This window comes from Choloepus didactylus, chromosome 3 (genome assembly GCF_015220235.1).
Source record: "Choloepus didactylus isolate mChoDid1 chromosome 3, mChoDid1.pri, whole genome shotgun sequence".
Classification (NCBI taxonomy): domain Eukaryota; kingdom Metazoa; phylum Chordata; class Mammalia; order Pilosa; family Megalonychidae; genus Choloepus; species Choloepus didactylus.
The window spans coordinates 161,041,302-161,057,490 of record NC_051309.1 but is presented as its reverse complement, the minus strand read 5'-3'; the positions used below and the strand labels follow the sequence as shown (position 1 = coordinate 161,057,490).

The window sequence follows — 16,189 nt, the reverse complement described above, 5'->3', positions numbered from 1 at the left end:
ACATTTATTAAAATTTGGAATATGATCATTCAACAAACATTTATTGAGTACCCATAAGCATCATAAAAAGTGGTATAATGTTATAGGAATAGATACGTAAGGCATTATTACCAACTTTGAGGAGCTTAAATTTCAGAGCCTGGCATGTATTAGAACAAGAGTATACAATTTTCAAACATTTTAGAAAGGCTACTTTGAGTAATATAAGTATAATTGATTATGTAATTAAACTCTTATTTTTAGGAAAGATACTGGGTGAATACACTTGGCTGAAGAATCTGAGCACTAAAAATATTTATTACCTTGAACTATTTAAGTAAATAGATTATTACTCAATTCCAAATGCCCCACATAAATTCACAAAATCACAGCATAAAATTAAATGCTAAAAAGTAATTATTTAAGTAGGTAATGCTACAGGCCACAGCCTTGTATATAAATGCTACAGAAAATATTAAACTTTTTTCTTCATAATATTTCTAGCATCAACCTTAAATTAGTCATGAAAATCAACACAGCATTATAGATCTAAGGCCTAAAACAAATAGGAATTTTATAATTAATTTTCAAGCAAATTTTAATAAAATTTGAAAATATCACACTTGGCTGTTTCTAGTCAATCAAATTACAGTTCTTATCAGATGTAGTCTTCTAAAGTATGAGAACATTTTTATGAACTAGAATATTTCTAATATTTGTAAAACTATGGGAAAGAATGGAAGTAACATTGAAATATTGTTTCATATTGTGGTAATAAGTTTCATTGTGTTTTCATTTGTTTTATCCATATAGTCCTCTGTGAGAAAGGAGAGGGAAGAATTATTATGCCCATTTTTTCAGATGAATTAGTTGAGGCTTTGAGAAGAGTTCATTTAACACAGAAGCAGTCCTAGGGATCTAATTCCTCAAATGACCAATTCATTCAATTGAGGAGTTGCTTAAGCTCGTAGAGTCATCAATAGACTAGCATTTTGTATTATCTAGGTGTTTGGTTCTTTCCTTCTTCCTGGTTTTGCCTAGTTTTTGAGCTACTTTGCTAATTATCTGTTCTTTTGCTTATTCGCTCATTTATTCATCAGAAACATTTTGGTTTTCTAGCAGATGTGCAGAGTTACTGGACACTATATTGTCAGTGGCTTCCCAGTAGTGGACCTGAATATGATACATCTGCTTTTCTTTGAAACAAATCTTTTATTGAAGGAAACAGTCTATAAGTAAATGGAATGATAGATATTTTTAAATTGTTTTGCAGATTAGTCTTATTTATCTTTTAAGCCCAGTTCCAATACTCAATGAATGTGAAGCAGATATATCTGTTGCTGGATAGTGGCTTCTGTTTTATCTGAATTAGTAAGTTTTCCTGTGATGAATGTGGTAAATATTTATAGCCATAATTATAATCATGAATGGTTATTTTTAAACTCAAGTTAATTGGTATAGCACAGGTCTACTCTTTGTTAAATTTTTATTTTGTGATTTCCCCATATACATTAGGGCTAAGCAGAAAGTGTCTGTTTCTTCAGGAATTTTTAAAAATTGAAACTTTCCTAATGAAAAGTAACTTATTACCACAGCTCTGAGCTCAATTTGATACTTCTGGGGTTTCTTTTCTATTTATTCATCCATTCATTCATCCATCTTCCCTATTATCTATCCATCTACTCATCTAACGCTCTGCTCTGCCATCCACCCCCAATCTTCTCAGGCACATTCCCATTGTTTCATTTATCTATTTTAAGAGCCCTTGAGATAAATGTGAAATAAAGGTAGTTGCTATTAAAGATTAATATTGATTCTTTTTGTAATTAAGATGACAATATTATTTATTGCCCAAAATGGGGCACTTTGGGGAGTGAACAGGAACTCATGCTGGGAAAACAAGCATAAACCAGGATTGTACTGGGTAAATCAGTACATGTGGGTCACTCTATGGATAGATTAAAAAAAAAGTGTTCTCTTAAAAATTTAAAGTGAGGCTCCTATTAGTACTTTGATATTTTTCAGTTCTAGACTATAACGTGAAAATAGAAAGTGGGACAGATTTTTAAAGGATGTGTACATGCATGTGTTGGTGTAACTTAGGCTTGAATTTTTCATTTGGATCATTAATTCTTGTAGATTCACTATCCAATTTGTAGATTAAACATCCAATTTGGGATCATCTAGATATTTATTTTCTTCCCTCTTGCTGCCTCACTTTGGGGGTTGATTGCTCTCCCATTCATTCAACAGGAATTTATGAATCACTTCCTCTAGGTATAAGATTTACTAAGGTGCTATGGTGCTGTAAAAGAGGAGCAACACTTAGTCTTTGTGTTTCCACAGCTCACAGTATACATGGGGACACAGGGCTAAAGGCATATGCACAGGGCTAAAGGCATATGCACAAAATAACTACTCTGCATGAGTAAGTGATTGCTAATGTACAACTTGAAGAGGTGAAGAGTAGGCGGTAGATAAGCACCAAAGGGTCTTGGGAGAGCAGGGAAAGCCTAATGGAGAGAACAGAGACAGCACTAAGATAATGAACTTTATCAGGCTGACTCGGAATTGTTGGCAGCTCTTTGATGGATAAAAGGTAGGAATTACCTGTTTATATAAGATTCAGTTGTGGCATATATAATTTATTTGCATATGAAATAGTTTATCTTTCCTTTGAACTCTATCTCTATTTCACATGTACTTGCTATGTGCTCTTGAACAGATTTCTTAACCTCTCTGGTTTCAGTTTCCTCACTATAAAGTGAGAATCGTAATAGTACCTACTCATGAAATTGTGTTAAATTAGTTAATTTATATAAGCATCCAGAACAGTGCCTGGTTTTATTAGGCATTCAATGAATTTTAACTATTACCCTTTTTATCATGGTGCTTACCTCTATCTGCCCTGCCATACAGTTTTGTGATACCGTTCTTATCTTCCTCACTAGGCTGAAAACTTGTTGAGGACAGGATAAGGCTAGACATTACTAAAGATGATTAGCTGGGCTCCTGTACAGCTTACACAGTATCTTGCATGTAGGACACCCACAGTGAAGATTTGTAGAATGAATTAAGGGAGGGAGGGGTTTGTTCTTCTAATAGCCTAAGTAATAGTAATTTGGCTTTGTACATTTTCTTTTTGAGAATTATTTAAAAGACAATGTTCCTATTAGAATAAGCACTCTTTTGAGGAAAAGTGTGCTTTAAAAATGCCAGCGTTGGATGATAATTTAGCTCGTGCAAGGCACTGCCAAGCATAATTTTGATTTGCCCTTATCGTTGATGATTATTATTTTTTTTTTTTTACAGCTCGAAAGTCAAAGAAGTTGGGAAAGTTAAAAGGGATTCATGAGGATCAGCCCCAGCAGCCACCGCCCCCACCCCCACCGCCCCAGAGCCCCGAGGAGGGGACGACTTACATCGCCCCTGCAAAGGAGCCCTCTGTCAACACAGCACTGGTTCCCCAGTTCTCCACCATCTCACGAGCACTCACGCCGTCCCCCATCATGGTCCTTGAAAACATCGAACCTGAAATTGTGTACGCGGGCTATGACAGCTCAAAACCGGCTACTGCTGAAAATCTGCTCTCTACCCTAAACCGCCTGGCAGGCAAACAGATGATACAAGTCGTGAAGTGGGCAAAGGTACTTCCAGGTAGGATGGCCTCTTTTCAATGTCTGTATCCTGAACCACGCAAGTCAGGGCAACAGCCTTCACCATACCCAGCAGTGCTATTGGAGTTAGCTTTCCGTTAAATCCCAATAGCAAATTGATACCAAATTGATAAGAGTATCTAGCTGAAGTCCGAGGTTAATATGCTTATTTCTTCTGAGAATGTGGAGTTAAGGGTTCTTGTTGCTAATACAACATAAACATTTCTTATGTTGATGATCGGAATAGAAAATTTCATCCTGAGAATATTAATAAGAAAAAATACATTCTATTTGTGAACACACAAGCTGAGTCCAGTAGCAACAGCTCATAACCAGCTAATCTACACACAGACAAGTAAACCAAGGCCTATTAAGTTGTAGGAGAACTCAAAAGATTCTCTGTCAAAATTGTCATTTTACCCCCAACACCCTTTAAATTGTCCCTGAAATTCCTACTTTGGCTGTTTTTTTATGCTATAGGTTTTTATTAATAAGGGTCCTATTCATGGACAGAAACGTAACTTAGAGTTGATATCACATTGTCCATCAGTTCATTAATCCGAAGCAATTTTTTAGACAACCGATGATCAGCCAGAAGCTGTGAGGTAAAGATTGGGGGAGGCTCCAATGGCTGATTCTTTGGAGAGGAGCTTGCCCAGATGAAACTCTATAGACAGGAAAATAATATGAAGCCATTGTGAATATAGAGGTGAGGTCTAAAAAAATAATATGGAGCTATTGGGAGTATAGGGGTGAGGTCCAGGAAAATAATATGGAGCTATTGGGAATATAGGAGTGAGGTCCAGGAAGAAGACTGTGGGACCACAGGGCAGGCACCAGGGATTCTTTTTCCACTTCAGAGCTTTGTTAGAGTCTGGTGTTATCCCAGACTATGGTAAGCAAGGAGTAACATTTTTTAACCACTGTAAATTCATGAAAATTAAAATCTTCCACCATTATTGCAAACATATAGGTATTGACAGTTACTAAATTACCTGTATTAGAATTGCAGGTGGGAATAAAGCAAATTTTATAGCTTAATATGTATTCTTTCAGTGTGACCAAGGGTTTTAAACTGTCATCCACATTAAATCTTCTACCGAGTTCTCCAGCGTTTGATTGCCGTGGCCACTCACCTTCACTGAGAATTTGGGGTTAATTTAAAATGAAACGTTGATCAGGGCCAGGCCTGTGGTGGGTGCTCTGTAAGGGATAGTCTAAGTGATTTGAGTCTGTTAGAGAAAGGTGGCTGCTTGGGGTTAACTTAAGAAGCTTCTTCCTGGAATGTACTTAATGCTAAGTGTATTTCTTTGATTAATTGTTCTGTTCTTCAGGATTTAAAAACTTGCCTCTTGAGGACCAAATTACGCTAATCCAGTATTCTTGGATGTGTCTATCATCATTTGCCTTGAGCTGGAGATCATACAAACATACGAACAGCCAATTTCTCTATTTTGCACCAGATCTAGTCTTTAATGAGTAAGTACCTATTAATTAGCCATCATAAATTTAAACTGGGGAGTTATTTGCTATTTTTTATGATTTTTAAATAGATGTATATTTGTGAAAGAATCTGTTGATGCTGGCATTTTTCTAAGAGTTAAAAAATCTATATTTTGAGAACTTAAGAATTACTTGTTTACGAAATTATAATGTACACTTCTGATATATTTAAATCAGTATTTTTGTGTGTGTGTATGTGTGTATAGATATCAATCCGTATATTAATATGTGGAAATTGTCCCAAAAGAAAGAGGATCCAATTGGCTGTGGAAACTTGACTGATACATGGCCACAATTAATAGAAAACAGTCTCTTTTGGTATCTATTCCAGTTGGTCATACGATCTAATTTCTAGGAAATGTGCATGTATAAAGTGCCAGTTTTATGAGCATTTGTGTAATGGTTCTTTTGTTAACAGTATACAGCTGCTCAATGTGTTTTCATGACAATCATAATTACCCTTCTTTGCAATCATAAAAGAAGCCAAAATGTTATTCTGTAGTGAAACATTTTTAGTTTTATGATGCATTTTAAAAGATTGAAGAATTGAAATGGATTTTTCTTTGGCCATGAATTCCTTCCTATTTTAAATTTACATTTTAATACTGTTTGCATCCCACATTAGCACATTTCATTTATGTTTATATCCAGTGACACTTCCTTATAATTGTTGGGTCAAGAAATACTTAAAATAAAAAGGAACATTTGAATTATGATAGTAACCATAGCCATATTATAACAGATGGCTCTCTCTAGAGATATGAAAATAGGGGATTGAGTTGAGATGGAGGCAGATGAGAAATAGGTTGGTGATGAAAGAAAGAAAAGCAATACAGAAGATTAAAAGCAGACACATAGTACCAAGGTACCTAAATAGTACCAATACTAATTCACCCAGGAATAACCATACTCCCAAATACTGTGTGCCACAAGATGAATTTGGACATCATTTGTTGGTTTTTCAAGGTGACCCCTCTTTGGCAATTTGACAGAAATAATGATTTTGCTACTGTATTTCCACCAAAAGTATGAAGTGACGCAAAAAAAAAAAAAATGGCATGCATATTTTAATTTACTTCTTTTCCTCAATAATCAGATGATTTTCCTTAAATAATAAGCCTATTTTTAAATAAATATATAAACCAAAAGAAAAAAATATTAAAGAGGGTCCTTTTAAAAGGAAGTATTGGTAAATGACCTATTACTGCCATCCAGTGCATCTACATTTGATGTCATTTTCACAGAAGATTAAAATGACCCATTTAATCTTATTTAGTACATCTAATAATTTTTAATTCTGTTAAACATCTAAATGTACGGGTTCCAAACAAAGTACAAAATTGAAAGAATCCTCTTTTAAAAGTGAAATTGAAAGGGAAGCATCCTATATTTGAAACCTGTGGAAATTAATGTCATTATGTGGTTTTAAATTAGATAAATAATATAAAACCGAAAAAAAAGGAGGTCACCTAAGTTTATATGCATTTGTCTGTTCTAGGAAATATTATTAGAGATAAAATGGAAGCAACAAAAGAAAACTGCTTTCTTATGCCATAGTAATTAAATGTTAAGATTTTATGTAATTATTAGACCAAAAATTTTGTTCCCTGTTCTTAAAACATTTATCCTCAACCCCAATCTAGACTTTGTAGGTTTTCCTTCAATAGAAAGAACAGGGCAGAGCTGGGTTTTTCAAAGGGGTGTACTTACTCCCAGGAAACATCTACAAATGCCATAAAGCCTTTTGGTCAAATCATATCAACAAATAGAGCTCAACATGGGGTGCTGTGGTAGCTCTGCCTTTTAGGAAAATGACTAAGTTGTAAGGGCTGACTTGCAACTGAAGTCTGAATGCATATGTGTGCTTCATCCAGCATTTATTTAACAAATATATTTGTTAGCTGCTGGCATTGTTATAGGCAGTGATGTTAGAATACAAAAAAAAGAAGAAAGAAAAGACGCATTCCTTATCTAATGGAGCATACAGGCTAATGAGAAAGACATAAATTTATCGAAGTGTACTATAAGTTAAATTATAATTGTGGTAAGTATTAAAAGAAATGCCCACCTCAATCAAGATGGCAGATTGAGACACTTCAGGGCTTCATCCACCCCCACATAATTTGAACAACCAGCAAGAACTGGCAGAAATGTCTTTCTCAAAGCTACAGAAAACAGTTAAAGGATTGCAGTAACTGGGTGAGTGCAGAATCAAGAAAAAGTCTTCTTAAAAGAAGCAGTAGGATCTCATAGCACCTTGGTTGTTCTCTTCACTACCCTTCACCAGCTTGGTATGGGGCCACCTTATGCTCCTGGTGCAGAGCCCTGGTTCAGTTCCAGAGGGAGCAGAGTAACTCTTGAGCACATACTGGGAACTTGAATGTCTGGCGCAGTCTGTCTGGTGGTGGCCTAAGGTGGCCTAAGATGTCCCAGATCTTATCCTGTGTGTAAAAAGCAGCTCACCGAGCTCTCCTACAGAACACTGTGGCAGAGCAATCATATTGTGCTGCCTGGGACAAGGGATTGCTGCTGTAGGACATACAGTACAGTGCCTGGGACTTCGGGGAAACTGTTTCCTAAGAAAGATGGGTCATTTGTATTCCTGCAAACCTGGAAGTTCCTAGGACCATTTGTGCATGCCCAAGATAAGACCCTTGCACAGAAAGGACCAGGAGGGCTCCTATGCTTTGGCCTGGAGCTATTCTCTGAACTCATTAACTCATCCTATGGATAAACTCTGAAGGGGAGCATTCCCACAGGTCAATCTACAAAGACTGGGAAAGATATTTCCTTCTTTTTTTTCCTTCTTTTTTTTTTTTTTTTTTTATGTGTTAGCTCCTGGTATTTAAGGAAAACTCTGGCATAGCACTAAGTACATACAAGCTTAAGAACAGATGTCTAAATTAAGTCTAAATTCCAACAATGACACATTAAAATCTCAAAATGTCCAGGTTTCAACAAAATATTACAAAACATACAAAGAAATTGAAAGTGATCCAGGCAAAGGAGAAGATTAAAGCATATTAGAAGCTGTCGATGAGGAGGATCAGACCAGAAACATTCCAGACAAAGACTTTTAAAAAAGAGCCCTAAATATGCCCAAAGAATTAAAGGAAATCAGTAAAATGAAAGAAAAACACAAGAAAATATTGATAGAGAGGTGGAAATTATGAAAAGAAATGAAACAGGACTGAAAGTCATAGTAACAGAAATTTAAAATTCCATAGAAGGGTTAAACAGCAGATCAGAGCTGGCAGAAGAATCAGTGAACTTGAAGATAGGACAATTGAAATTCAACCAGTCTGAGGAGTAGAAGGAAGAAAGAATGAAGAAAAATGAATAGAGCCTCAGGAACCTGTGGTGCACCATCAAGTATACCAATATATGCATTGTGGGAGTCCCAGAAAGAGAAGAGAAAAGAGGGCAGAGAAAATATTCAAAGAAATAATAACTGAAAGCTTCCCAAATTTAATGAAAAATATCCAAGATGCTCAACTCCAAATGGATAAACCCGTATAAACCCACACCATGCCATGTTACACTCAAACTGTTGAATGTCATAGATAAAGAGAGAATTCTGAAAGCCGCAATAGAGAAGCAAAGTGTCACATACAAGGAAGATTAAGTGCTAATTTCTCATCAGTAGCTATGGAGGCAAGAAGGCAATGGGGTGATGTGTGTAAAGTGCTTGAAAGCAAAAAATTGCCAACTAAGAATTCTATATCCAGCACAACTGTCTTCAAAGCTGTGGGAACTATTAAGACATTCCTAGATAAACAAAAGCCAAGGGAGTTGATCACCACTAGCCCAACCCCACAAGGAATGCTAAAAGGGGTTCTGCAGGTTGAAAGGAAAAGATACAAGACAATTGACTGAAGCCACATAAAGAAATAAAGATCCCCATTAACGATGATGTGCCAGTTTGAAATTGTTATGGACCCCAGAGGAGCTATGATCTTTTGAGCCACCCTTGTTGGATGGAGCCTTTTGATTATTTCCATGGAGATGTGACTCACCTAACTGTGGGTGAGACCTTTGATTGGATCATTTCCATGGAGATGTTACCATGCCCATCCTGGGTGGGTCTTAATTAGATTACTGGAGTCCTTTAAAGAGAGCTCACACAGAGAGCAGACAAGACAAAATACCCCAAGAGAAGCTGAGAGAGACATTTTGGAGAGAAACTAAGATATGTAATCCAGAGTTTGCCCCTGGAAGAGGCTAAGAGCCAACACAGACTCAGACGCTTGGAGATGCAGAAAGAAAGATGTTTGGAGATGCTAAGCTAAGAGATGAAGCCCAGAGTTTGCCCCAGAGAAACTAAGAGAGTACCCCCAGATGCTTAGAGAGAGATGTCCTGGGAGAACAAGCAAGAATGCCCAAGAGCTGAGAGAGAAGCTAAGAGAGACAGAAGCCCAGAGACATTTTGGAGAAAGCCGTGTTGAAAACAGAACCTGGAAGCAAAGGACAAGCAGATGCCAGCTACATGCCTTCGCAGCTGACAGATGTGTTCCAAACGCCACTGGCCTTTCTTCAGTGAAGATATCCTCTTGTTGATGCCTGAGTTTGGACCCTTTTATGGCCTTTGAACTGAATTTGTAAAACCTAATAAATCCCCTTTATAAAAGCCAATCCATTTCTGGTATTGTGCATAAGAGCAGCTTTAGCAAACTGGTACAGACAATGACATTGGTAAATGTAAAGATCAGTATTATTGTGTTTTTTATTTGTAACTCCACTTTTTTACTTCCTACAGCATCCAAAAGGCAACTGCATAAAATGTAATAATAAATCATTGAGTTTGGACTCATAAGGTATAAATATGTAATTTGTGACAAGAACTACATACAGGTAGGGAGATGGAGGGATATAGGAACATAGTTTATGTATGCTGTTGAACTTAAGTTGTTATCAAAATAGGTGATAATTATAGATTTAGGCTGTTAAATTTAAACCCCATGGTAACCATAAAGAAAATATCAGAGAATATGTAAGTTCATAGAGACAGAAACTAGAGTACTGGTTACCAGGGGTGAGAGGCAGGGGTAATGGGGAGTTAGTGCAAAATGAGTATAATGTTTCTGTTTGGAGTTAAGGAAAAGTTCTGATAATGGATTGTGGTGATGATGCTGCAACTTTGGGAATGCAATTAATTTTACCGAATGGTAAGTTTGGGAGGCATTGGGATTGGAAATTTTATGCTGTATGTATTTTTCTACAATTAAAAAAAATAAAGAGAAGCTGAAGAAATAAAGGACAATTAAATGCAATACATGATACTGGATGAGATCTAAGAAGGGGGAGAAAGGGCTCGAAGCATCAGTGTTGGGGCATAAGGAAAAATTGGAGTATCAGGTAAGATTTATATCAATGTTAAATATCTTGAACTTCGTAACTACACTTAAGGCAATTACATAAGTGAATATCCTTGTTTGTAAGAAATGCACATTAAATATTATATATTCAAGGAGTATGATATGAGCAGCCTGCTATCAAATGTTCAGAAGATAGATAGACAGATGGATGATAGATGAAGAGAGAGAAAGAAAATAAGGCAGGAAGAGAAGGAAAAGAAGGAAGGAAGTAAGGATAGGAGGAAGGGAAGAAGGGAGGGAGGGAGGGAGGAGGGAAGCAAGGGAAGAAGGAAAGAAAGGAAAGGGAAGAAAGAAAGAAGGGGAGATGGAGGGAGGAAGGAAGGAAAGAAAGGGAAGGAGGAAAGATAGGAAAGAAAGGAAGGAAGGTAAGAAAGAAGGAATGAAGGGAAAGAAAGAGAGGGAGCCAGGGCCAATAAATTCCCATTGTTAAAGCCAACCGTTGTGTGGTATTTATGAGAGCAGCTCTGGAAAACCATAAGCCATCACTCTTATCCACGCTACTAACTTCCCTCACCTGGATTTCTGTCTCGGTCTCTACCTGGTCTCCCAGCATCTTTCCTGACCCACTTCCAGGCTGTTCTCCATCCTGCATTCAGAGGGAACTTCCCAAGAGCAAATCTGGAAGTATCTCATTGTTTAGAACGGAATACTTTTTCCATTGCTCTTAGGATAAATAACCTAGGGTAAAGCACCATAGGATAAAGAACCAAATTCCTAAATTGGCCCCCAAAGCCTATGTGATCTGGCCTCCAGCTCCCTTCCAGCTTCTTCATGTTCAGTGCTCCAGCCATTGTCTTGCCCTCAGTTCCTTGAAGGCAACACAATCCTTCCTGCCATTGGGCCTTTGCACATGCTGATCCCTCAGCTTAGATGAACTTTACTCCTCCCGTACTGCTTTCACCTGGTTGACACCAGCTTAATTATTCCCAGGGAAACTTTTCCTGACTAGAGCAATCCCTCCCATTAAATGCTCTCAAAGTATTCTTTAATTTTTAACTTTTTATTTTGAAATAATTTCAAACTTACAGACAATTGCAGAAATAATACAAACCCCCTGCAGGGAACTCCAACTTACCCCCATCCCCTAGATACCCAGATCCATGACTTTTAATATTTTGCCACCTTTGTTTGCCGTTCCTTCCTGGCCTCCCTGGCCTCACCAAACAGCATGCTTTCCTTCATTCTGCAGAGTGCCATATTGCATGCTTCACTTTGGTTAAATGGCTCAGGCAAAATATAGGGACATGTTCAGAAGGCACAGATGTGAGCGGTATTTGCTCCTTGGTAGATGAGGTACGTGAGAGGTCTCCTCATCAATGAATGGGAAATGCTTTGTTTATAGTTTTTGTCTCCCTGGGATCACAATTAGGATTCAACATTGGTAGACAAACCTTTCTTGAAGCCCTCTTTTTCCTTGAGTTCTGTGATAAAACACTCTCCTGTTTTTCCTCCTTTAATTATCACCTCTATAAATGAATTCAAAATTTTTATCCTCAGCCTGCAGCCCTCTTTAAGTTTCTCACCTGTATAAAAAACTGCCTATTTAATATTTACTTTTGGATAATGGTACAAAGGCAGTTCAGACTGGCTCCATGCTCTCCTCCCCTGCACTTCCAAGCCCCGGCCTTCATTCCTTGCTCACTGCCTGAGTGAGGGGAGCCGCATCCTACCTGGCACTTAGGCTAAGGCCTGGAAGTCATCCTAGACACGGACTTCTCCCTCACCTCCTGTCCTTAACAACTTCCAATCCACCAGCAATTCCTGTCAGTGTCACCTTTTCATCATTACATTTCTCTCCCTTTCCACCATTACCTCCTGTGGTAGATTGAATTTCACACTACAGTTTAGACACATTCTTAATCTTAGTCTGCATTCCTTTGGGCATGAACCCATTGTAAATAGGACATCTTGAAGGTGTTATTTTTAGTTAACTGTGGCCCAGTTGAATGAGGGTGAATCTTAATCTGGATTATCGGAGGCTTTATTAAGAGAAAGCCACAAGAAGAAAGCAGGAAATCAGTGGGAACCCAGAAGGGAAAGGAGAAGTCTTTGCCATGTGATGGGAAAGCCAAGGAACCCCAAGGATTGCCAGCCACCAGCACCAGAATGCTACAGTATTTGGGAAGAAAGCGAGTCCTGTCAATATCTTGATTTGGGACTTTTCTGGCTTCAGAGGCACTTTGTGTAATGAAGCAACGTATGCTGCTTGGTAGAGCACACAGTGTGGTCATGCGAGCCTCCCTGGCTTTCTCCCTGACCCTTGGCTCCTTTATATCACCTCACACGTGGCACTGGCAACTCTTTCATAAATGCCTGCATCCCTCCCTCCTCTCATTAGTATGTCCTCATTGAAGTCACAGACTATGTCTTAATCTTTTTTGAGTTTACAGCATTTGGCCTGCTTGAGCTTAGTAGGTTCTCTATAAATACATGCTGAATAAAGGAATTATTGAATAAATGAACCAAACAGTCCCTTAAAGGAAGGGGCTTTCTATGCTGTCACTTCCAAATATGAGGAGGAAATTTATGTTAAAAGAAGTGTGGTGTTGGGATGCATTGTTTTCATTAACAAAGGCAGTGCTGTAGTTAAAAAATAGGAACAAAATTTTAATAATTGATCGTTTGTGTTTGTCTTCAACTGGGAAAAGATCTGAAAGTTACCAAACATATACATGAGGTTTTTTTTTTTGGAAGTGGGGGATAGGTAGGAATAGGAAATAATTAAGGAAAACAGTTTTTCAATTTTTTATTAAACATTAGGGTCAGGATATGAGTTAATACTTTAAATTAGCATAGAACTTTTCATATTACAAACTCAAAACTTTTCAAATATGTATTTAATGATTAACTAATCAACTTTACCTTGAAATAGCTTATCATAATATTGCTACAAATCACAAGTATTCAAATTTCTTGTCACTTCAGTGCACATATTAGAACTCCCATTTAAGCCTCGAATGATATTTCTTTAAATTGTTTTTCTTTCATTTCTGAAATGAAAGGTCAGTGTTACCCTGTCTTGTTAGTCTTAGCATATATTTTAAAATTAAAAGTACATTTAAAAGGCATTTTTATATCGTCTAAAGTAGTAGCCTAATGAAGATGTTTTTAGGGTGCTCTTTCACTGTCTTCATAATTCTGAACTTTTTATTCCTTGTTGCAGAGAGCCTTGGTCAGAGAGAGAGAGAGAGAATATGTGTGTGAGTGAGTTTAAAAGTCTTTCTGCAACTTACTGAGCCCCTCAATGTGAGCTGTCTGAATGTAAGTGTGTTCAAGCGGGGCCAGGAAGACGTTTTGTTAGATAATTGGTGAAGAAAAATGAATTCAACCCACATTGTCCTTACTCTGAAGCACTGGTTGCATGATGACAACAGCAGTAAAAAGTACACGATTCGGTTATCAGTTATTTCATAGCATGTTTTTATGGAATGCTGCCTAGCCCATGTGTTCCTACTGGGGGATCAGTGTTCTGGCGTAGCCCAGTTGTCCCCAGCGAAGAGCTCTCCCTGGGCACTCTGCCACACTCAGCAGGATCGTGGCCTCTAGGTCCCTCTGCCCCAACTTGCTCTCACCTCCAGGAGAAGCCTGGCTTGAGAACAGGCTGTGTTTTCAAAAGTTGTTAACACCGTTGTTTAGGCTGCGATTCGACTCTTCTGATAGAGGCTGGTGGTGGTTGGAGTTACAGTGTGTCAGGCGCCGCCCTCCTCCCCCGTGGCGTGTGGTTCACGTTCATAAACCACTGAAGGTGGCTTCTGTGCTCAGATCCTCACCCCAGGAGGCTTGAAACCAAGGAGGGACTGGGGACAGGGATTCTGATGAAAGGAGCCACGGGATGCAGGGTGAATCCGGGTCCCAGGTTCCCTTCCCCTTCACTGGCTTCTTTTGTTTTTCTCCTCTATCCCCAGCCTACTTCCCTTTCTACGTGTTTCAAATGAGGATTTCTTACTTCGCCTCTGCCCAATGGAAAACTGTGTGGTTTCTGTAGTTTCCTGTCTCAGGCCTCTTCTCTTTTTCCTCCCCCCTCCCTCCCCCACCTGCTCCTCCACTGCTCTTCCTTCCACACACATACAAACACACAGGCACACTTTTTCCTGTCACTGAAAAACAGCAGCCTTCTGAGATGTCCACTGGTTTTTACTGCTGGGTAAGTGTGAGGGAATAAACTTTAAAAGAAAAAAAAAATAGTCATCCTTCTCTGCCTGTTTCTCCATTGAAATTGGACTCTATGGAAACCCAGGACCTGTACCAGCAACCAGGCAGCCAGAGTCTACAGCAGGATGGTCTGATGATTTTGTTGGTTTGGACAGGGGTAACTGCTCCCCCTTTAATGGTGCATGTGCTATTTCACCCCAGTCCCAACCACTGCCTGCTGCTTTGCACCTGGCCCTCTTCTCTCATGCATGGCCCCTATAGACGACTGAGTTTGAGAACCCTGAATAAAGAAAAGCAAAGTCATAAGTAGAATATGGCAAATCCTTTTCTACATAGGGAGAAGCATTTTAGAAGGAAATTATCTTTCTTTTTACAAAGGTAGGGTATAAAGGACACAGCACCTGAAGGAGGCTGGGCAGAGGGAACTGTAGGGACGGTGCAGTGGGGCCTGAGAATACGTCAGCCACAAACAGGTGCAAGTAGGGACAAAGGAAAGATAAGGGCAGCCCCCAAACTAGAGGTATTTCCTTCCCTTCTTTTTTGCCTCCTCCTTTTTAAAATAGTGTTTTTCCTCTGTATTACCCTAGCATATTTCTAAGAAGTAGGATTGGAATAGGAAGTTACTCCCAGCCATTGCAACAGAGGAAGACACGAAAAGGGTAGTTCTTGAACACATGGGTAATTTAGCCGTGACTGCTGCTTCTGAGTTCCTGCTCACAAGAAAAGTTTTCCTTAAGTGGAGCCTGCAAAAGAGAGGGGCTATCCTTACCTGATGTTCTAGTTTGCTAATGCTGCCAGAATGCAAAACACCAGAGATGGACTGGATTTTATAAAAAGGGGTTTATTTGGTTACACAGTTAGTCTTAAGGCCATAAAGTGTCCAAGGTAACACATCAACAATCGGGTACCTTCACTGGAGGATGGCCAATGGTGTCCAGAAAACCTCTGTTAGCTGGGAAGACACGTGGCCGGCATCTGCTCCCGAGTTCTTGTTTCAAAATGGCTTTCTCCCAGGACGTTTCTCTCTAGGCTTCAGCTTCTCCCCAAAATGTCACTCTCAGTTGCTCTTGGGGCGTTTGTCCTCTCTTAGCTTCTCCAGAGCAAGAGTCTGCTTTCAATGGCCATCTTCAAACTGTCTCTCATCTGCAGCTGTTCTTTCAGCTTCTGTGCATTCTTCAAAGTGTCCCTCTTGGCTGGAGCACCTCTTCAAAATGTCACTCTCAGCTGCACTCAGTTCCTTCTGTTTGTCAGCTCATTTATATGGCTCCAGTGATTTAATTTAGACCGTGGGTGTGGGGTAACACCTCCATGGAAGTTATGCAATTAGAGTCATCACCCACAGTTGGGTGGGGCACATTTCCATGCAGACAGCCTAATACAAACATTCCAACTTAATCCCCACTAATATTTCTGCCCCACAAGATTGCATCAAAGAATATGGCTTTTTCTGGGGGACGTAATACATTCAAACCGGCACACCTGAGGATGATCAAAACAGCAGAGAGAGAAGTGTTAATTTAAGAC

General features: G+C 38.8%; 1 protein-coding gene across 4 annotated transcripts in view; it reads left to right on the top strand.

Annotated features, from left to right (window-relative positions):
* NR3C2 (nuclear receptor subfamily 3 group C member 2) overlaps nt 1–16,189 on the top strand; it is a 437,426-nt gene that overhangs the window by 354,401 nt on the left and 66,836 nt on the right. For all 4 annotated transcript variants that reach the window (XM_037830778.1, XM_037830780.1, XM_037830779.1 and 1 more), the window contains exons 5-6: nt 3,292–3,636; nt 4,970–5,114. In XM_037830778.1, the coding sequence (XP_037686706.1) occupies nt 3,292–3,636; nt 4,970–5,114 (490 nt within the window). The remainder of the gene's footprint in view (nt 1–3,291; nt 3,637–4,969; nt 5,115–16,189) is intronic.